Genomic DNA, 23399 nt, shown 5'->3' with positions numbered 1-23399 from the left:
GCCCGGCCTGCCCGCCGCTCCCCGCCCCGCCCCGCCCCGCCCCGCGAACGGCGCCCTTCCGCGGCCCGGAGCCCGGCGCCCAAGGCCCCAGCGACCCCGCCTCCCGCCCAGTCCCTGAAGCCGCGCCCCCCGCGCCCGCCCAACGCCGGGGACCCCGCCCTCCGCGCCACCGCCCCCGAGGGTCCCGCCCCCTGTGCCCCGCTGCTTCCGGGAACCTCGCGCTCCTCGCCCCTCTCCCCCCGGGAGCCCCGCCCTCAGCGCAGCTCCCAGAGCCACCGTCTCGCGCCTCCTTGCGTCCTCCGGATCCGCTCTCTCAGGGCTTACAGCGGGGCCCCCGCTTTTCGGGGCTCCCCTCGGCCAGCGCCGGAGGTGGCTGGCGCGTCCCCAGGTCCGCGCCTGGCAGCCTGACGGGACTGTTGGGGGTGACCGCCATAGCGCCACGTGGTCACTTGTTTGACAAAGGAAACTTTTTTCTCCTTACGAAGTGCGGCATTTCTGGTCCGAGCCACCGGCCGCCTTATGCCTATTGTATTCCCTTTCCCTGCCGAGCCAGCTTTTTCGCTTTCTTTGAGCTGTCCCAAACCAGGGCCAGGGTCCTGGCGCGGTGAGCTGATGGAAGGGGGTCGCGGGTTCAGGGCAGCGAGGGCGCCGAAGTTACGAGCTGGGGAGACTGGACTGGTGTCGGGAGTGGCGAAAGAAAATCAGTTTCCGTGCCTCCTAAAGAGAGGAGTGAAATGAAGTGCCGGGTAGCTCACAGTACCTTTCCCTAAAAGGGAGTGTGGAACTGCCGGCAGGCATCTGGGGCCGGCGGGCTGGTGCACCTGCACTTCGTTTTGCTTTTGCAGGTGAAGACGTATTCCCCGAGCCGGCCGCGGGGCCTTTGCTTTCTCTTGGAATCTCACGAAAATCACGAGAACTCTAGGCGGCTTGATGTTTGCAAACCAACTGAAGAGCGGCAGAAAGTTTTCATAGGCAGGTCAGCCGGGCCATTTTGAAGTGTGCCCCAGAGCACAACGATTAAAATTATACAGAGCCCTCATCTGCTTTACTTTCTGGCTGATTTGACTGTAACAGGTCTCAGGTGAGAATTAAATGTCCACATTTAAAACAAAAAACTGCATTTCAGCTGTCACTTAGGGTCATTGCCTCTGAAGTAACACTTGGCTAATTCTGAAACTTGGATAGTGTTATAAACCAGTGTTGCCTCAAATAATAACAATAAAGCACTTGGATAATTCTGAACACAGTCATAGAAATAACTTGCAGGGTTCTGTTTTAAATGTGAGATGGCCTTATCTTCTGGCGCAGAATTCCTTAGAAAATATTTTTAGAATGCCATGAATGTGACAAGCTCTGCAATAAAGCATATTGCTCTCAACAGCGTTATCGGCATACCATATTGAAAAGCAGTGGGAAAAGCCACGAAGTAATAGCCTGGATTGCACGGTATTTGAAGGTCTATGAGGCCAGGAGGTTGAGTTTTTTGGTACTATTCTATCCCTAGATAAGTCTATTTTATATAGGCTCAATACACCAACCTGAATCCTACTTTCTCACCTCTAAGACTTGTTTAATAAGGTGGGTGATGTTTAAAGATGTATTCTTGAAATTTAATTATCTTCTTTAAGGTTGCTTCGAAAGTCACGTAGAAAGGGTTCTGTGCTGTTAGAAACTTGGTTGCATGTGGTTTTCACAGCAATTGCAACAATAAATGTTGATCGCAGAAAAGCACAACCTGATGAAGTGTTTCAGATCAAATATAATTTATTACTAGAGAAGCCATAATATAAGTATAGTATGAAATAAATCAGGGACGTCAGCCAAAGTATGTAAAATCCATGATCTTGGTGATAAGGGGTAACTGAAAGAAAATTTCTTCCAAATTAAAAGAAGACACTCAGGAGAATTAAATGGCTCTGACAGATGACTTTGCTGAAATTAGGAGGTAAATGGGCAGATAGATAGATAGGTAAGATATTCACTCCAGAGAAGAAATAAAGATAGCCCAACTCCAAATATGTAGTAAGATGAAATAGTGGGATGATTCGAGCTCTAAGCATCTTCTTAGGCAAGAGTTTGGATAGAGGCAGGCTGCCTTGTCCTTTGTGGATTTGGTTTAGCCAGTGGGCTCTTCACAAAATGAAGAGAACTAGCAGGTGGTCACTGACCCTCTGAAATGCTTTAAAACCTTGCACTGTTCCAAAGAGCATTCCTTTATTCATCAACACTTTATTGAGGCATTTGGTGTTTGTTCCTAGAAGGCTTTTCTTAAGAACTAGGGAGACATAGCAAAGAGTGCTTTAACTGAGGTTTAAACTGTCTCGGTGTCTTGAACTGTGGAGCTCTCTCTTGGCCGGTGTCATTTCAGCTGTTTTTTCTCAGAAGAGTTCTTGAGTCCCCACCAGAATGTAAACTCCACAATAGGGAGATCCTTATCTGTCTTGTTTACTCTTGGGAACAAGCTTGTGCCTGATTCAGAGTTAAGGGTTCCGTGACTATTTGCTGAGTGAATTATGAATGAAGAAATGAACGAATGTTGCATAGTTTACATTATTATCCCATCTTTACAGATAAAGATACTGAGCCATCAAAGGAAAAAAGTTCACCTGAGATCATCCCCCATCGCCCCTCATGTGATGGAACGGAGAGTCACAAAACAGAGGTTCCTTTGCCTTTTGTTAAATCTCTAACATTAGATTAATGTGTCTAAGGTTAATTACTGGATTATTAATAGTAAACTGGGTTTATGACTACAGTTTATTAAAGCTTCCAAATTACTCATTAGTAAAAGACAGCGCTCATTTTTTCAGTATAATAACTGAATACCCGAGATGATCACGAACATTTCCATTATACGTCTGACGTCTCAGCTAACAGTTGCTGGCCTGGAGCTCCTCTCCCCAGATCAGCACCTTTCTTAAACCTATTGACAGAGACGCAAACAGCAAGGCCATCCCCAGGGTTGGAGGCTGCCCTACAGGCACCTCTGGGAGACCCGGGGGCTGCCAAGATTCAGTGGCTTTGGGGAAAAGTCCAGAGGCAATGAAGTCGGGTGCACCTGAAGTGGGGTGCCGGGGTCAGGCACCTGGCCACCACAGAGGTGCTCAAAACCTGTTGAAGCCTCAATCCCTTCACTTTTTTTTTTTTTTTTTTTGCGGTACACGGACCTCTCACTGTCATGGCCTCTCCCGTTGTGGAGCACAGGCTCCGGACCTGCAGGCTCAGCGGCCATGGCTCACGGGCCCAGCCGCTCCACAGCATGTGGGATCCTCCCGGACCGGGGCACGAACCTGTGTCCCTGCATCGGCAGGTGGACTCCCAACCACAGCGCCACCAGGGAAGCCCAATCCCTTCATTTTTGATACAGAGACAACTATACCAGCCTTCAAGGGTAGCATGTCAAATGAGAGGGGTGGGTGACACGTGCAAAAGGCCCTCCCTCAGCCAATTAGTACAAATGTCTGTTGAATGAATTTGTTGTCCCAAACAAACCATTTGTGAGCCCACTCCCCCCATGAAGACACTGCCAGCTCACGGGAAACCACAGGGCACGCATTCTAGCCCTGCTTCTAAGAGCCGAGTGACCAGCTATGACATTTTACAAGCCGGTAATTGAAGCTCATGGTGAAATTCCAGGCACTGTGGCAAACATGACAGTTTTGGGAAGGGAATCTGTTGGTGACATAGCAGGCAGTCGGCTGGTAGATAAAGCCAGCCTTCCTTACTGACGCTTTCAGCTTGGATGCAGGCAGGCTCCCTGAGGAGGATGATTCATTCCCGCATCTGGTACTGGTTATTCCAGATGCTTCCCTGAAAGAGGACTGTTGTCTGTTCTTCACTCCCACACCCAGAAAGAACAGGAGATGGAAGAGAGTCGGCCTGGTGTATTTAGAAGACCGGCTTTCCTGTATGATGGGAGGGCAGTGTTCTTGACCAAGACAAAAAAGAGATGCAGCAAGAAAGAAAAGACAAGGAGATGATTTTACAAATCTGCTACGGGCAGGAAATGTGCTTCGAATATTTTGAAGGTTTGGGTTCTTTTTGCCATTGTAGGGAGAGTTTTCACTGACACAACCACGGGCTGTCGCCACGTCCGGGCAGGTGTGAGGCACTCCCTGTGCCAACAGGAGGAGAACCACCTTCTCTGGGTAAGGCTGCATAATCCACGTGAGACTCAAAACTGGGTCCTTCCCTGTCAACACCATACTTTACATAGCAAAGACAACCGGCTTAACTGCTCTGTGAAAAATGCTGAAAGACCTCTTGAAAACAGCAAGACCCTCCCTGTCCAAAGTTTTCCATTTAGAAAAGCCTCTGCAATTTTTAGTCCTTCGTAAGAATATAAATAAGTCCAGAAGCAATTGTTCACTTTTTCCCCTTCACCTGAAATTCCCACCCCACTGTCGCCAACTATAGAAATTCCATCCTTAAGACCTAGCCCAAATGAAGTCCCCATGACCACCCACACCGAAGAGAAGGTAGGTAGGCACAAAAGAGACAGTTTGTCTCCTTTATAATTTGATCTCAGGTAGCCCTTTTTACTTTAATATTTATTTATTTATTTTTGGCTACATCAGGTCTTAGTTGTGACGCGAGGGCTTCTCTCTAGTTGCGGCATGCGGGCTCCAGAGCACACGGGCTCGGTAGTTGCGGCACGCGGACTTAGTTGCCCCTTAGTATGTGGGATCTTAGTTCCCCAACCAGAGATCAAACCCGCGTCCCCCGCATTGGGAGGCGGATTCTTAACCACTGGACCACCAGGGAAGTCCCCCTCAGGTAGACTTTTGTGTCCTGGGAAGAACAATGCCAACATTTTGGGCATTGTACATGTGTGTTATGGACTGTAGGTCAAATTCACATGTTGAAGCCCTAATTCCCAATGGAATGGTATTTGGAGGTGGGGTCTTTGGGGGCTGATTAGGTCCTGAGGGTGGAGCCCTTGTGATGGGATAGTACCCTGATAAGAGGATACAAGAGAGCTTGCTTCTCTCACTGTTCCCCACTGTGCGAGGACACCATGAAGCCATCTGCAAACCAGGAAGCAGGCAGACACCAGATCTGCTGGCACCTAGATCTTGGACTTCCCAGTTTCCAGAACTATGAGAAATAAGTATTTGCTGTTTGTATCCTTCTAGCGGCCTGAACTCAGACAATGTGGAAATGGCTTCAAATTCATATAAAATCTTTGGCTTACTGAGAATGTATAGATGTAGTTAGAGAGAGGATGAAGGAGATAAAAAATGACTGATGGAGAGGAGAGACAAAAGTATGTGGCAATGGGGACTTCCCTGGCAGTCCGTGGGTAAGACTCCACGCTCCCAGTGCAGGGGGCCGGGGTTTGATCCCTGGTCGGGGAACTAGATCCCCCATGCATGCCACAACTAAGAGTCTGCATGCTGCAACTAAGAAGTCCACATGCCGCAACTAAGACCCGATTCAGCCAAAATAAATAAATAATAAATAAATAAATAAGTTTTTTAAAAGTATGTGGCAATGATTTACTGATTGAGAAGTAAAGGGAATTCCTCTCTCTCTGTTCCTCTAAACAATCTGTGCTCAACTTGTACACACTCCCAGATGCGGAATGTGTTTTTGTTCCTTCTGTTTTTCTCTTCATGTCAGCTGCCCTGACATTTGTCAAATGGGCTCCTGGCTCTTGGCTTGTGGATGTCACCACTTTGAGATCTGTAGATGGTTGTCCAGGCTCCCTGGGGGAGTTCAGTAGAAGTCCCTGGAGCTCTCTGCTCCACGGGAGACCCTAGGCAGCTTGCTCCTTACCTCTTTCATCGTTAGCCAGAGCTCAGGCACTCGGTTAAAACTTTATGAAGTTAAAAAGACTGACTTTCGGGGACCATAGTATTTTCACTCTATGGTCCCTTTTTGGATTTGATCTATGTCCTTGAATCTTTTTAACTTGAAATATTATCAAAATACCAAGATGCTATGGAGAATGAAAATGACTGGAAAATGAAAACGGTTGTCTGTTAAGTTTCTGTGATTGTATTTTACTTTTTAATTTTTGTGAAGATGTTATTTAAACATTTCATACATTAAAATTGTCAAGTACCGTGAGTCACTCACATTTCCAAACAGAGAGTGAGATGCTACTGAACACTGAAAATACGAAATATATGTGCTGTTGTCAGTGAACCTGACCCCGTCTAACCTGCAAGACAGGAAATAAAGGAGAGCAGCTCCCGCCTTTGAGTAAATGACAGTCACCGACCAGTGCCCAAGGGGAGCCCTTAATAACTACTTGTCAAAGGGATGAGAGGTGGGTGGAGGAGGGAATCTCACCAACAACTTGGCCCCCATCATGTTGTGATACAACTCACAGCTTCATCCTAGAGGTCAACTCAAAAAACAATTTGTATCACATTCGTAATGGTCTTCAAAGTATCTCTTCATCCTTTTCCCAATGTCCCCACCATACTCCAGGTCCCATCATCTGTCCTGGCGTGGCCGGCCTTCCCAACTCCAAGCCACTCCCTCCAAGTTGCCTCTGCCAGCCTCCTCTTTCACAGCGCCTCCAGTTGGGTGTCTCCCTTTTTTTTTTTTATTGTGATATAGTTGCTTTACACTGTTATGTTAGTTTCTGCTGTACAGCGAAGTGAATCAGCTGTACGGATGCATACATCCCCTCCTTCTTATACCTCCCTCCCATCCCCCATCCCACCCATCTGGGTCATCACAGAGCACAGAGCTGAGCTCCCTGTGCTATACAGCAGGTTCCCACTAGCTATCTGTTTTACGCATGGTAGTGTATATAAGTCAAACTTAATCTCCCGATTCATCCCACCCACCCCTTCCCCCCAACCCTGTGTCCATACGTCCCTTCTCTACATCTGCGTCTCTGTTCCTGCCCTGTAAATCTCTACCATTTTTCTAGATTCCACATAAATGCGTTAATTTACGGTATTTGTTTTTCTCTTTCTCACTTAGTTCACTGTGTATGACGGACTCTAGGTCCATCCACGTCTCTACAAATGACCCAATTTCATTCTTTTTGCTACCACTTTAGGCCCAAACTCTCTCTGGCGATCACCTTCATCCTTGTTCCTAGCTCTGTGCCCAGCCGTCCATTTGGTTAGGAAGTCTTTCTTCCTCACGACCACCTGTCCAAATTCTACCTATTCTTGAAAGTTTGGTTTAAATGCCATGTCACTGACCCTTACTGCATCCCCTCTCGCTGTAGTGTGGTAACCATAGCATCCATGCCCACCGGCACAGCGTGGGCATTGACCTGAGTGGCTCCGCGGAGCCCATCGTGGTTACACAGGTGGCTGCATGCCCGCCTACAGGCGAGCCATCCGCTGGGAGCTTCCCTGCCCGACTCCACACTGCCGCCCCCAGTCCCGCCCCTCTCCCTGCTGGTCCAGCACCTATAGGCTGTCACCCTTCAGTGACCTCCCTCCGTCCCTAGAAGAACTGTTAGGCTAAAACCCCAGAAATATGGAGAGTTCTGATTAAGCTGTTTTGAAAACATCATACAACAGAGGCCAGAGAGAGGTCGAGAAAACTACACTGCAGAAATGTTAGTTATGTTTTTATGTTTTTATATCAATAACCAAGAGCTAGATGGAACCAACTATTGCACAATCTCTGCACGCTCCTCTAAACCAGAGTCAGAAACACAAAAGCCAAGCTTGCTGTGTATCATATATCTGGGGGCAAAGTCAAGGAATTTTCTGAAGCTGAGCTCATCTGTTTAATAGAAACTTTCACCTAAGAAGATCTGCGTGCTGTAAGCGCGTTAGCACCTGGGTCCTGATAACACCCCTGTTAAGAAAAAGACAAACAAAAGAAAACACACCAAGCTCATAAGTATCCAGAACAGATTGGTGGCTGCCAGAGGCGGGGGTGAGGGGAGGGCAAAGAGGGTGAGGAGGGGCAAAAGGTGCAAACTTCCGGGCTTCCCTGGTGGCGCAGCGGTTGAGAGTCCGCCTGCCGACGCAGGGGACGCAGGTTCGTGCCCCGGTCCGGGAAGATCCCACATGCCGCGGAGCGGCTGGGCCCGTGAGCCGTGGCCGCTGAGCCTGCGCATCCGGAGCCTGTGCTCCGCAACGGGAGAGGCCACAACAGTGAGAAGCCGGCGTACCGCAAAAAAAAAAAAAAAAGGTACGAACTTCCAGTTACAAGATAAACAAGTCCTGGGCATTCCGTGTACAGCCCAGCGACTCTACTTAATCATACTGCATTGCATATTTCAAAGTTGCTAAGAGATGAAATCTTAAAAGTCCCCATCACAAGAAAAAAGTTTTTATAACTATATAATGGTGACAGATGGTAACTAGTCTTATCATGGTGATCATTTTGCAATGTATAGAGATATTGAATCATTATATTGTACACCTGGAACTAATATGTCAATTATACCTTCATACAAAAATTTTTAATAAAAAATTTTAAACAGAGGGAAGTTACATTGCCTTCCCCCAATGGTGGGGAAACTAGTAAAGACAGAGAAAAGTGATTTACTTGCGCTCAGGAAACACAGTGGCGGAGGCGGTGTCTCACGCTGGCGTGCCTCACGGCCTGTTCCTTGATGTTCATTTGTTCTTTCATCCACTGTGCGCCAGACACAGGGCTAGTCACGGGAAGTAAGCGTGAGCAAGGGCCTGCCCTCAGCCAGCTTATCGTCTAATAGGTGTGGACAAGGTAACCAGGGTGGGTCTAAGGGAGCAGTCTCCACTGAGTCCTCACCATGCCATTCCCCCTCACAGCACCTCGTGAAGGAAAGATTTACCAGCCAGGACACGGAAGCCCAGAGGCTGCCCACCGGCACGTGCAGAGCAGGAACCCAACATGCTGCTGTTTCCCCGGTGCCCATTCACCCTGCAGCCAATGTCCCCCCACTCACAGGACCCGCCTCCCATGGGGAGCCCAGCCCCAGCCTGGGCCACGGTGCCTGCTTTTTCTCAAGTGTCCTTTGGATGCCACTTGAGTCTCTCCTTGCTTGTTCATCCAGGAGGACAGGAGAATGGTCCCGGAGACATGAAGACAGACTTCATGGCCTTGGAGGAGACCACAGGACAATCTCCAAACTCCCACCCAAAGAATAAGCCAGCTTCGCAGGGTCACACAGCACCAGGGGGCTCTTCAACATCCCCTGCAGGTCCACTAGTCTCCACCCTGGCCCACTCGCAGCAGGAGTTCACTGCATCACTCACCTGCCCCGGCCGCGCCAGCCTGCCACCTCCATCGCGGTGCTGTCAGCCCCTCTCATCCTTGTAGCCTGAGCTCCATATGTGAAGTGTTTGCCTCCTGACATTCAAAGCTAAGCTTCTGAAACACACAAAAAAACCAAAAATCCCTCTTTCTCCTACATACACATGGAGCCTGGTACATAGAGGTCAGAAACATCTTGGATGTCAACTTTCCTGCTTTTTCCAGGTTGAGGAAGACGATGGGCCCTTCATTCTGCTGGGTGCTTTTGCATCTTCTCCTCCATGGGGGCCAATGTTCCCCAGCCAGAAGACTGTGTCTCCCCCGGTGGAGAAGGTCATGGGCTGCGAAGAGAAAGCATGTCTCATAGGGGCAGAGGGTGTGAGATGCGGAGCAGGGCAGCCCGCATCCCGGTGCTGTCACCACTGTCGGTGCAGTGTGACGGGGACAAATTTCCACATACGTAAAGTACTGCAAAGAGCGCCTGGCACAGATTAAGCTCTCAAACCTATCAGGATCTCAGAATTAAATTCCATCACCAGAGTAGAGTGGGATATGGCTGGATGGCATGCATTCATAAGGAACGTGGTGTGCAGAGACCTCCACCCTTGAGGACCAGAGAGGAAGATCTGGGAGCTGCCAGATTTCAGAGCAGATATGAATGGGCTGGGAAGGGTAGAGGAAGAAGCAGGAAGAGATTGGGATCACGGGGGGAAGGGTGGGAGGGAAGGGAGGGTGACTGTGGGAGGGTGGAAACCAGGCCAAGGAGGAGGGCTGCCATTGTGGGGAGGGAGTGGGGAGCAGAGCCTCGGTGCCTGGAGGAGCTAGATTTGGGAAGGAAACATGGAGTGCAGAAGCCTCAGCGGTCCAAGGGGGACCCCGGCTTGCCCCGGAAAAGCCACTACTGCCAGGATTCCCATGGTCTCAGAACCATAGGCAAGGGAGATGGCACCCAGATGGGTTTTTAGATAGTGCGGACCAGGAACGTCCTTACTTAGGCCAGGAGGCTGAGAAACGAGGAAGCCCTCTGCGGCTTAGCTGGCAGCACCTCTGAAGGCCAGGGAGCTGGGCCTAGGGAGACAGATGAGAGCGATGGCCGTGGCAGCCTGATGTGGAGAGGGGTGTGGGGTGCACAGGGTTATTCTAGGACGGCTGGGTGTTCGCACCTTGCGAGGGACCAAAGCTGCCCCTCCATCTCCAGGGATAAAGATTCTATGTTGGCCAAACTTTAGTCAGACTCCTGAACCTTCTCCTAGGCCCATCTGCGGACCTCTTTGTAAGATCCAGTTTCAGCAAGAACCTTGCTAAGTCAGTTTAACCAGAACCCCACCCTCCATATCTGATATGGTTCCTCACCACTCCCTCCCCACATCCCCCAGAGAACCTTTGGCCATAATAATAATTTTCCATGCATGGATAATTGTCCATCCACTGGTCCCCACTCTGGTCCTTGGCTATCAACTCCCACTTACCCATGTTGTATTCGGAATTGAGCCCTGTTATATACTGAGGTGTCTTTTGCCCTATTGCAATAGTCCCGAATAAAATCTGTTTTTATCCCTTTAAATGGTGTCCAGCTCTGGTTTTTCTTTGACACTGGCTGGGTTCTCACCCTCTGCCCAAGATCCTTCTCTGCTTCCCCCAAAGCACTGGGGCTGCTGTGCTGTCTCCGTGGTCCCTTCATCACTCAGATGTGTGGGGGACATTTCCTAGCTGTTTCATCTCTTAAAAGTAGACTGAATTCCTCTCTATTTCCTTATTTATTTCATTCTTTTTTCTCACCACTTTCAGATTCTTGTCATCTTCCCCTGCCCTCTGGCCCTATAAGACAAGCCCCTCCGAACACACCTGGCTGTTGTACTCTGTCCCCTCATTGCCAAGCCTCAGGGTCCCCCTTGCTGAATGAGACAGCCAGACCTGGTGGCTCTGGGACCTCATGGGAAACTCTCTTCTCTCAGGCTTCCACTGCTGTACTGCTGTCCTGGATTTGTTTCTGCTTTTCTCACCATTCCTTCTCTGTTTTCCTATTCTTCTCCAAAGCCCAAGCCCTGGCCGTCTGTTCTCTCATCATCTTCCCTGCCTGAGGATTACCTATAGCACTCATTGCCTCTCCTCCAAATGCGTTCCTTAGGATTCCAAGGAATAGTGAGTGAATGCTACCCGTCAGCAGCTGGAACTCTGCATTTCCACCCCGCTTCCAGGGCTGAGGCTGAGGACCTGTAGACCACATTTTGAGTAGCAAAGGTCTAAAAAGCAAAATGCCATGCAGAAACTTAAATTCCCTACCTAATGACGTAATGAGCATTAGGCTTTCCTTGCAGCATAAGAGGATCTAGAAGAGGGGTGATGGATGAGCCGGGAAGGTATGGGGAAGAGACGGTGAGAACAGCCACACAGCATCCCAACCATGATTTGAAGACGTCTGCGCTGTGCGGTCGAGTGGCCAAGCCCCCGCTGTTTCTCCTCCCTCTGACTCAGGAGAATGTGATGAATGCACAGTCAGCCACCCTGACATTCATGGGCCACGGCAAGGGAGCAGGCAGAGGGTCATATGCCCTGTGTCTCAACAGCTAAAAGTTATAAATCAGAGTAACAAACTATTTAAAAAGTATATTCTATAGCCTCCTAACTTGAAAACTGTACCTTCGTAAAGACCTGGAAGACCATGTTTGAATGTACAAGTTTTAGAATCCTTGGAGCTCCACGTGAATCGGTGGCACAGGGTGGCACCCAGATAACTCCTTGGCCCTCCCAGCTCTGACTGGCACGGCTACGGGCTGCGAGTGCAGGCATGTGGACACCTTGACCCATCCATCTGAGCTACGTCAGCAAAACACTATCATATCTCTGCTTAATTCCTACCTATTGAATTATCGGTGCTTAGCAAAAAGGAAAATAAGAAAAAAAATTAACGGAGGGGGCAGTGTGGGTGATGTTCCGTGCCACCCTTTCCATAAGCACGTGCCTGGCGTGTGTGTACAAGAGAGGAAGATGCAGATCTGCTGTGTTCTCTGTTAGTCTTGAAGGGTAGCAGAACCTGCCACCCTAAAACATGCTATTTTGTTCTAAGGATTATTTTGAGCTGAAGGCAATTGGAAGAAGAAGATACCAGAAAAGCTCCCTGCTCTCCCCCTATTTGCCTAAAAGCAGAATGTAGATTTGCAAAGCTGTCCCCCCTCACCTCCCTACCAGAAAAGACAAAGGCTAATTCCCCTAGACAACTTTAGACCCTTATCCAGGGAGAAAGCTTGAACTCAGATCTGCATAAGAAGCCTCACTCGTGTTTACGATGCTCCTCCAGGTAACCTCCCCAAACTCTTCTACCCCACACCTTTCTTTCTTTTGTCTTTAGCTCGAGATGGTGTTTAAGCTGGAGTTCTAAGCCACCTTGGAGAGTTTCTCATTTTTCCCTGGGTTTCTCCCAGGTATACCTGAGATACATGTTAATAAACTTCTGTGTGCTTTTCTCTTGTTAATCTGCCTTTTATTTTTTTTATTTTTATTTTTTTTGCGGTGCGCGGGCCTCTCACTGCTGTGGCCTCTCCCGTTGCGGAGCACAGGCTCCGGACGCGCAGGCCCAGCGGCCATGGCTCACGGGCTCAGCCACTCCACGGCATGTGGGATCTTCCCGGACCGGGGCACGAACCCGTGTCCCCTGCATCGGCAGGCAGACTCTCAACCACTGCGCCACCAGGGAAGCCCTAATCTGCCTTTTATTGCAGGGGTCTTAGCCAAGAGCTCAGAAGGGTAGAGGGAAAATTATTTTCCCTCTTCCACAGTTTCAATTCTTTCTTGTTTGTTTTTCATAGAAGAAGTGTTTAAAAATACATCCCCCCCCCCCAAATGGCTTCTAAATGCAAAAAGAAACTACCTTATGTAGTGCTGGACATAAGAAAGTGCAATCTATCCCCATGCTGGAAGGAAATAATATTGTGTTTTCATGTTGTGGTTGGACTTCTGGAGAGATGGTTTGTCGGACTTCAATATGGCATTCAAGGGTAATTTGGACTCTGCTCAATACTTACCTTATACATGGTTCTCTATAATCGGAACAGTGTTTTAGAAATTATAGCAGAATAAGATGATCCAGGAGAACAGGGGCTGTTGTTCCTATAACAGCATGGAGGTCTCAAGTAGGACCGGGAGGCATAGATGTCAGAAATCAGTCAGACTTGGTAAAGCCCATCTTTCCTTATTTTTAAAAAATATTTATTTATGTATTTATTTATTTATTTTGGCTGCGCTGGCTCTTAGTTGCAGCACACGGGATCTTCGTCGTGGCATGCGGACTTCTTAGTTGCAGCGTGTGGACTCTTAGCTGTAGCATGCGGACTTCTTAGTTGCGGCATGCATGTGGGATCTAGTTCCCCGACCAGGGATGGAACCCGGGCCCCCTGCACTGGGAGCGCAGAGTCTTACCCACTGGACCGCCAGGGAAGTCCCAAGCCCATCTTTCTGAACAAATCTAATCAAGTCATTGCCATGCTTTAACATCTTCCTCAGAGAACGAAGTCCACAGTTCTCGGTACAAGTGCAAGATCTCTTAGTACAAGTGTAGGCTCCACACTACCTTTCCAGCCCCATCTACAAAGCCATCTCAAGGTGCCGGGCACTTTCACATCTGTGATTATTTTCTCCCCATTTTGCCGCTTCTAGGAAGGTTCTTCTATCCAACCTGGCATATGCTTATTCACCTCCAAGACCCAACACACTCATCACCTCCTCTGAGTAGCCATCTCCCAGCTATCTACTTAGGCAGAAATAAATCAGTCCTTTTGGTTTTCCCACAGCACTTTGTTCTTCCACAGTCACCATCGTTTTGTATTATTTGTCTTCCTTCTGAATCAAGCCCGAGATCAAGCAATCCAGGCGAGGGAAGCAAGAAAAGACACCCAACAAGAAAGCAGTTGGAAAATAGCAAAAGCCAGGGTAACGCTAGGGCCCTGGACAAAGTAAGACAAGGGTATCAAATCAGAGGCTAAGGTAGAAACGAGAGACCATCTGCAGGTGAGGCCGGAGCACGGAGCACGGTTCAGAACTGGTAAGTCTGGGCGGAGTGACAGCATCTGATTTACAGAGATGGCAGCTGGTAGGAAATGCTTCTCGGAGCCCTCCCTGATCTCCCAGGAGCTCTGCACTCGTGGTGTTGGGGAACAGAATGAGGACAGACACACTTGTCTCTCCTGAGATTTCATAACACACTTTTCTAACTCATTTTGACGCCTTTCCCAGCTTTTCCAGATTTGATCGTATCACCAAGATTCCCGGTAAAACCTCTTTCAAAACCCCCTATAGGATGCTCCCCTCAGTGGTTTTACTGTCTTTTTGAAGCTTTAAATGCTGGTTAAGTAATGCGAGAAGTGTCCACCTAGATTGATCGCCCCATAGCTGCTTAAACAACTGAGAAATTGTTTCTCGCGCCTCAATTCTCTCACTTCACTGTAAAGAAAGAAAAACCAATGGTTTATATAGGACAATGTGATTGTAATTTTCCACTGAATATGTTTCTCTCTCTGACTTGTCCACCTTTTCCTACTGCTGTCCTATTGTCCTCTACTATTCCTAATAGTAGAGTTATGGCTATTCCTAATTTGCATGCAGTATTTAAGTTATACATTAAAAAAAGACACGGCTTTTTAAGATGTTTAAAAACCTGATTTCTAAAACAATGTGACTTCAGGCCAGGAACTTTTTCAAACTCTTGACTTTAAAAGAAGCATTTAAATAGAGCATCGCAAGTTTTTTTTTTTTTTTAAACTTTTTGGCCACACCCCACGGCATGTGGGATTTTAATTCCCCTGACCAGGGATTTAACCAACAGCCCCTGCATGGGAAGCAGAGAGGATCTTTACTGGATATAGTTCTTGCTAGGAATCAAGTGCACTGTTTAACATTAAGTGCTACCAAAGGGAAAGGAACAAGCTTATCTGTTTGCAAGGTATCAACAGAGCCTTAACTTGCATTTACAGGGATGTATGCTATAATCGTAGTGGACGTGCGTACGTACAGGACCCAGAGTACAACTGGAATTTTCCTTGTGAGAGGCTGAGGCTGGGGTAATTTTCCTGACTAACGTGAAACAGAGAACTGTTCCTATAAATTGCAGTAATCGAAGCCCATTTGCAAAGAGGCAGAAGACTTGGGAGCCTGTTGCTGTCATCTAAGCTCATTTTAGCAGCTAAAGGTTAACTCCCCATTTCCTGGGGAGGGGTCTCTCCAGAGGAGGACTGAAGCCCAGTAAAGGTGAGGCAGCATTTGGTGGCCATGTCCACGGTATGGTCCACAGATGTCATTATCCTGGTGTTCATGAGTCCTCATGCTCAAACCTTCCATGACTCGCTCTTTTATTAACTTGCCACCTCTTCTTGTGATTTCTTTCTTTTCTCTTTGTTGCAGCGCGCGGGCTTAGTTGCCCCATGGCATGTGGGATCTTAGTTCCCCGACCAGGGATCGAACCCACGTCCCCTGCATCGGCAGGCGGATTCTTAACCACTGGATCACCAGGGAAGTCCCGCTTCTTATGACTTCTAACCGTCTGTTGGTTTAGTAGCGGGACACTGACTTCACACCGAGGCATAGTAGAGAAAGGTGTGGGAAAGAGCCTCATGTGCCTCGTGAGGGTCTGGCTGGACCACACAGCTCAATCTGCTTTCCTGAGTTCCTTTTAAAAAGGAGAAATTCCCCTGCAGCTCTTAGGCACTCGGGTATCCGCCCACTGACACCTGGCAAGAGCCACGCCCCCTGCGTTTTACAAACAGGGAACCTCGCAATTGCCCCAAGTTAGCAAGTTGGGGGATGCCTTTTCCCCAACCCTCAAAACTAGCTTATTTATAATGTCCCAACACCAAACCAATGAAAGTAAAGTGAAACCTGAAGCGTCAGTCGGGCGAGGACGGAATCACGTGTCTGCGCGGAGAGAAGAGGCCTCGCTTGGCCTCCCCCCCAAGCCCTTTTCAATTTTGCATTGCAGATGTCAGTGTCCCAGGCCACCTCTCGCTCCTCTGTCGCAGCCCTTCTCTCACTTAGCCGTCATTACTGATTTTCTCCAGAGACACCTGCTGAAGATGGTAAAGACGTAGGCTCTGGGTCCCATGGCCAAGGCTCAGATCCCAGCTCCGCCACCTGCTGGCTGTGTGATCTGAAGTGACTTTCTTTTTCTCCTCTTCCATTTTTACATAGGCGCTACCTTATTTCCGCTTCCACGTGTCTCACAGGAGGACTAAATGAGACGAGTGGGTGCTTAGCGTGGTGGCTGGCAAATAGTAAATGCTCTCAGCAGCTCTCAGCTGTGACTATTACGATTGCTTGTCTCTTTCTGTAACTCAACTATGAGCGGGCAACGATTATGTCTTTTTCGTTTCTGTTCCCCAGCGCTTACTTAGCTCAGCGCCTAGCACTTATCATGCGTTCTCAGTAAACATCTATTGGTTGGATGGACGGGATGAATGAAAGAATGTATGAACTGGAGACAGACAGTTCAGTGTAAGCAATGTCCTGTGTCCCATGTTGTTCTTTTCTCTTGTATTGGAAAGACATGTGTAACGCTGAGAACCAGTGTAGGGACAGGTTCCTCTGCATCCCTGTTAGGTGGACACTGTGTCCCTTGTCTACTGTGTCATGGTCTGAGAACTATCTTTTCACCATAGTCACCAACGTTTTTCCCCAGACAAAAGCTACCTACCTACACTTACGACCAAGAAGGTAGACTAGGTAAGAGCGATGGGTTTAGCTATCTCAACAAAAGCTTGGTTCTACAGAATCTGTTTTCTCATGATGCAAATTGCCGCAGATATAGCCACAAGCAAAAAGAAATAGCAGAGGGGCTTCCCTGGCGGTGCAGTGGTTAAGAATCCGCCTGCCAATGCAGGGAACATGGGTTCAAGCCCTGGTCCGGGAGGATCCCACATGCCATGGAGCAACTAAGCCCATGTGCCACAACTACTGAGCCTGAGCTCTAGAGCCCGCAAGCCACAACTACTGAGCCCGTGTGCCAGAACTACTGAAGCCCGCGCACCTAGAGGCGGTGTTCTGCAAAAAGAGAAGCCACCGCAATGAGAAGCCCACACATCGCAACAGACAGTAGACCCCGCTCTCCACAACTAGAGAAAGCCTGCGCGCAGCAACGAAGACCCAACCCAGCCAAAAATAAAATAAATTAATTAATTTAAAAAAGAGAAATAGCAGAGAAACACATATGTGTAATAAAATATAAAGAGATACATGGACCATATGATCTCACAATTCAGGGTCAGAGTTACCTCTTAGGGACAACAAGGGCTTCTGATGAGACTGGGGGAAGAGTACATGGAGGGCTCCAACTGTTTTCTTAAGCCAGGTGGTGAGTGCCTAGGTGTTTGTGTATCATTTTTTATACTCCTTGTGTTTATTGTTTAATAAGTTGAAAGTAATAGCCAAAGATCATGAAGATAATTCAAAAAGGAAATACAAATGGCCAATAAATACAAGAAAAGCTGTTAAAGTTGGGGGCTGGAGAGGGAGAGAGAGACCGAGACAGAGACAGAGACAGAGGGAGTGAAGGAGGGAGAGAGGGGAGTGGGGAGAGAGATCAAGAAAGAAAGCCTAGTTGGATAGAGCAGAATAGAGCAGAGACGGCTCTACCAAGAGGAGGAAAGAAGCAGCTATGTAACGAGGGGGTAAAGGAGGACAGGCAGTGAGTCTCACTCTCACACTCTGCCTCCTACTCTTTTTAAAAAATTATTTATTTATTTATTTGGCTGTGTCGGGTCTTAGTTGCAGCACGCAGACTCAGTAGTTGCGGGGCGTGGGCTCAGTAGTTGCGGCACGCCAGCTTAGTTGAACCGAGGCATGTGCAATCTTAGTGCACCGACCAGGGATCGAACCCGTGTCCCCTGCATTGGAAGGCGGATTCTTAACCACTGGACCACCAGGGAAGTCTCATCCAACTCTTGACATTAGGACAGAGTGAGGGATTTGAAAGGCTTTCCTGAGCGTGAGTCTGAGTAGGCAGAAAAAACCCAAAGTTTAGACTATGAAATTATTTATGGCCCTTATGCCCAACACAGGGTGGTTTAAGGACAGTGAGATCCAGAACTGGACTGGTCTACAAAGCGGTACAGACTACAACAGTGATTGCTTTCTCCCACGTCTGCCACGAAGGATTCAAAGTGCAGAGGCCTTGGGTAGAGGTTTTATCGGTATAAAAGTCTTTGTGGTTACACCAAATGCATATAAAAAGGAGAAACTATTTTAAAGTAGCTCTGACTTTTCTGAAAGAATCTTCTCAAATTAGTTAATTAGAGATCATTTGATTTAAGAATTTGTAGTTGGATGACTATACAACAAGCAAAAGTTTTAGGGCCAGAAGAAACACTGTGGATTGTTTAGGTTCACACTTTCATTTGCCATATAAATTAAGGCTGGAAGGATTAAGTGATTTGCTTGGTGGAAGGCGGCAGGGCTGGTTCTGGAACCCAGGTCTCCTGACTGAATGCTGTGCACAGCTCACGTGGCTGCCTTGGTTCTAGAGCAGCCTCGGGAGGATTCTGACTGTGAAATCTCGCAGGGACGTCGGGACATTCTGGTGTCCTCACACATGGCACAGCACATCCCGGTCTGCTCCTCTAACTGCAGGAACTGAGACACCCAGTGCAGGACTGACCCTGGATGAGGTGGCCCAAATTCACTGTCAGAAAGGCATCTCCTGTCAACAGTCATCGGTGTGATGAACTTCTCGGCTTTGGATCATGCAGCCGATAAAAAGAAGAGGCACAAGCCAATATGCCAGAGTCAGCAATTTTGAGGTTCACGTCACCTGGTCCATCCAGTTTCCTCAGCAGAGTTTCTTCCCTGCTCTGTTCACACCAGATTTCGTAGGCTGTATTATACCGACCTAATTTGTGTTCTCTCTCCTAGTAGGGCCATGGGCTCCTTCGGGACAGGGTTTCTTACTCAACTCCAACTCCACTATCTAGGACACTGCTTGGCCTCTAGTGTTGCTGGGACCAAATGATGGCCAAATGTGTCTGGGAGGAAGGCGCCATGTGGACCGATTAATCAGGAATATAAGTTAACGTTCATGCTCGCCGAACAAAAGGCCACTTATAATCAGAGGCGCTGTATGAACGCTCATCTAAACCAGAATACCTTTGAATGAAAAGGGGGACAATTAAACATTACAGTGGGACAACAGGCATAAATCAAGACTGTTCAGAGCAAACTGGGCTGTATGGCCACCCATCTTATAACTTAGGTTTGGGAAGTTTCTCCTCTGGAAATCATGCTCAGTTAGAAAAGATACATTATTCTAAATACAGGTAAATGTATGACTTGAAACAGCTAAGAAGAAAGGTCTGCTGAACAAAATAAAACAGCTACATTCTATCAAAGCATATTGGACAAGGTGGGGATTGTCAGCCCAGCAATGCCCATCCCCTTTTCATCGTCACTACAGGGTCATCACAGGACTCTACCCTATGGCCACAATTGATGGTTCTTCTGCCATCAATGGTCACCTGACCTCAGCTGGCCCATCAGAGTCCTTTCCCTGAGACCATCCTGGAACTAGGACTGAGGCTGATGGCCTGTCTTTGGGTCCTGGACCAAAGCCTAGTGCTTGTGGTAGCCCTGAGCCTACCATGTGGGGACCGAGGGTCTGCAGACAGCAACAGGAGCAGAGACGGGACCGCCACCTTCCAGCCCAGCCCTAACATTCTGAGGGCCTGAAGCAAGGCTAGAGACGGAAGCCCACATTTCATATGCCTAAATATTTGGAGGTTGTAAACCTATTGTCAAATAGAATACGTTATGTCCTCCTATCTTGGTACATTTCATAATAACAACCGAAAAGGAAAAATATGTGTAAGGGTACAGGTTTTATATGTTCCAAGGTTGGCAAAATACCAGACACCTGAGGTTTTTTTTAATTTATAATTTTTTTTAAATTTTATTTATTTCTGGCTGCGTTGAGCTTTCGTTGATGTGCACGGGCTTTCCCTAGTTGCGGCGAGCAGGGGCTGCTCTTCGTTGTGGTGCACACATTTCTCGTGGCAGTGGCTTCTCTTGTTGCAGAGCACAGGCTCTAGGCACGTGGGCTTCAGTAGCTGTGGCACATGGGCTTAGTTGCTCCGTGGCATGTGGGATCTTCCCAGACCAGGGATTGAACCCGTGTCCTGTGCATTGGCAGGCAGATTCTTAACCACTGTACCACCAGGGAAGTCCCAGACAACTGAGTTTAATCATTATTACACATGGGTGGGTGTTCAAAAAATTTTAGGAGAAATGTAGCAGTGTGTAACCTCAATACTTTCTGGTTTCATCCTGTGCCACCAGAGTATTGGGAAGCTTGGGACTGCTCAGGCTGAACCAGTCTGTGTTTCACCGGGTAGGCTGGCACTGGGCTACCATGCAAGTGTATCACCAATATTAGGGTATAGTTTAGTTGATCCAAAGGCGGAGAGGAAGGAGACATAGAAAGGGAGAGAAGAGAGGTTAAGAACATGGGGATAGGTGAAGACTATTTTAATGAAGGTGTTCCTCATACTGAATGCATTGCAGAAGTCAAGACTTTATTAGTAAATAAAGGCACTTAAGATGCAAATTTTCATAGACCAAAGAGTTTTAAAATCACAAACAGACACATAATACCAATTATATAATGATAGAATTGTTTTTAAAAATTGGAGGCATAAAGTCTGGAATAAGCTTGAGATATTATATAGTTTTTCTCATTGGATTAATCCTAATAAAAAATTGCTTATTGAGAGGACCTGAAATGAAAGAATTCACAAATTGAGTATAGCCACTAGGAGATCGGAGTGGGATCAAGAGGAATTCAGGGATCACTGACACTGGAGGATGTGGCTGTTGACTTCACCTGGGAAGAGTGGGAGCTCCTGACCCCTGCTCAGAAGGACCTGTACTGAGACGTGATGCTGGAGAACCACCTGTGTCAGTGGGGTAATCAAGCTAGCGAACCTGGAACAAAGAGAACCACCACAGACCTTAGAAGATTAAGTTCATAGTCACCCCCTTCCAGAAATTGAGAAAGTGGATGGTCATGTGCAGCTGTGCTGGCAAAAGCGAAATACGCTGAAGAGGATGGAACAGTGTTATGAACAGAATGCATTTGGGAATATTACTTGTCAGAGCAAAAGTTGTTTTCCTTTAAGGCCAAATCATGATGTATTTGATTTACACAGGAAAACTTTGAAATCATTTTCAGATGTAATCAACCAGAGTAGAAGCTGTGATTAAAAAGGAGCTTGCTGAGTTTAATGGAGATGGGAGATCCTTTCTCCATGCTAATCATGAGAAAACTTATACTGAAATTAAACATCAGCAAATACACAAAATAGAGAATGTCCACGAATGTACTGAATGTGGGAAAGCCTTCCTCAAGAAGTCTTGGCTCAACGAACATAAGAGAATTCATACAGGAAAGAAACCCCATGGATGCAGTGTGTGTGGGAAAACTTTCTCCAACAAGTTCAAGCTCATTGAACATCAGCGAACTCACAAAGGAGACAAACCCTATGTGTGCAGTGAGTGTGGAAAAGCCTTCCTCAGGAAATTTTAGCTTACTGAACATCAGAAGACTCATATGGGAAATAAACCCCATGTATGCAGTATATGTGGGAAAGCATTCTACAGAAAGTTCAAGCTAACTGAACACTGGAGAACTCGTACAGAAGTGAACCCCTATGAATGTACTGAATGTGGCAAAGCCTTCTGCAGGAAGGCAGAGTTCATTATACATCAGAGAAACAAAAGAGGAGAAAAAACCCGTGTATGCAATGAGTGTGGGAAAGGTTTCTCCAGAAAATCACAGCTCATTTTGCATCAGAAAGTTCATACAGGAGAGAAATCTCATATATGTACTGAATGTGGAAAAAGTTTCATACAGAAGGGCAGTCTTGTTATACACTAACAAACTCACACTGGATAGAAATACTGTGGATGCACTGAATGTGGTAAAGCCTTCAGCCAGAAGGCATGCCTCATAGCGCATCAGCGATTTCATACAGGAGAGACTCCCTGTATATATTTACTGACTGTGGAAAATCTTGTTCACAGAAATCAGGACTCATTAAACATCAGAGAATTCACACAGGAGAGGAGGACCCCTATGGATACAGTGACTGTGGGAAAGCCTTCACTACAAAGACAATGCTCATCCAAAGAACTCACACGGGAGAGAGGCTCTATGGATGCAACGAATGTGGGAAAGCTTTCTCCCACATGCCATGCCTGGTTAAACACAAGAGGACACACACAAGAGAGAAAGAAGTAGATTCAGTGAAGGTGGAATATCCTTCCATAAAGGGTCACAGCTTATTAGATACTAGTGAACTCCTGCAAGGGAAAAAGCCCTGTTGATACGGTAACTGTGCAGATGCCTTCTGCGACCCCTCACTCATGATTACACATCAGTGGGCTCCTCACAGAGAGGAATGCAGTCCTTATGGAACAGTCAGATGCCAGAGCTGCACCCTCAGGACGTAACAGAAAGTTTGTGCAGAGTAGAGAAACTGCATGAATGTGCTGAATGTGGTTATGCCTGCAGTGGCCAATTGCACCTTATTTTATGGCACAAAAAACACATAGGGAAAACCTGGTACATTCTATGTGGAAAAGCCTTGAGCAGTAATGTATAGCTGGTTATATGGTTATGTATAACCAGAAAGCGTATGAATGCAGAGGTTAGGAAAGCTGTGTTTTGGAAGATAGACCCTATCATCAGTGATCACCATAGGTCATCAGTGAGCTTATACTGGGTAAAAATATAAGAGTGGGAATTCCCTTCCCTCAATACGTGTCATTACATACTGGAGAGAAACTGCTGAAAAGCAGTGAATGGGGCAGTGTTTGCAGTGGTACATTCTGCCTCATCCATTAGCTGGTGAAATCATATACAAATAAAACATTGTGAGCACACTAAAAAAAAAAACAAAAAGAAAGAAAGGAAGTCAATTATTGCTGACACGAAACTAAAAGGGCAGGTAATGTATTGAATGACAACTAGATTTTGTAATGAAGTGAAAAAAAGAAAACAGGTATAAGAAAGCATGGACCCATACTGATAAGATTGTCCTTGATGGAGATAAGATTGATAAGATTGTCCTTGATGGAGATTAAAAGATCAAATGGTAAAGCTTTATTAAACAAACATAGTCACGGCTAGGGAAGAGTTAGGTTAGGGGTTTTTGGTTGACTTAGGTCAGTAGTGTGATTAACTGTCTCACAGAATTACTGCA

The 23399-nt window shown here is 47.2% G+C and overlaps 1 protein-coding gene across 1 annotated transcript; it reads left to right on the top strand.

Moving 5' to 3' along the window:
• The first annotated feature begins 4454 nt into the window (after positions 1-4454).
• Positions 4455-22521, top strand: LOC136136070 (zinc finger protein 649-like). Its single transcript, XM_065893937.1, is given in 6 exon segments — positions 4455-4478; positions 7196-7301; positions 8969-9206; positions 21382-21875; positions 21954-22180; positions 22183-22521. Coding segments are annotated over 6 exon segments (1428 nt in total).
• Positions 22522-23399: the final 878 nt, after the last annotated feature.

The sequence above is a fragment of the Phocoena phocoena genome, chromosome 16 (genome assembly GCF_963924675.1).
Source record: "Phocoena phocoena chromosome 16, mPhoPho1.1, whole genome shotgun sequence".
In the NCBI taxonomy this organism is placed as follows: domain Eukaryota; kingdom Metazoa; phylum Chordata; class Mammalia; order Artiodactyla; family Phocoenidae; genus Phocoena; species Phocoena phocoena.
The sequence above is the reverse complement of the archived record's forward strand: the minus strand, read 5'-3'. Positions and strand labels throughout refer to the sequence as shown.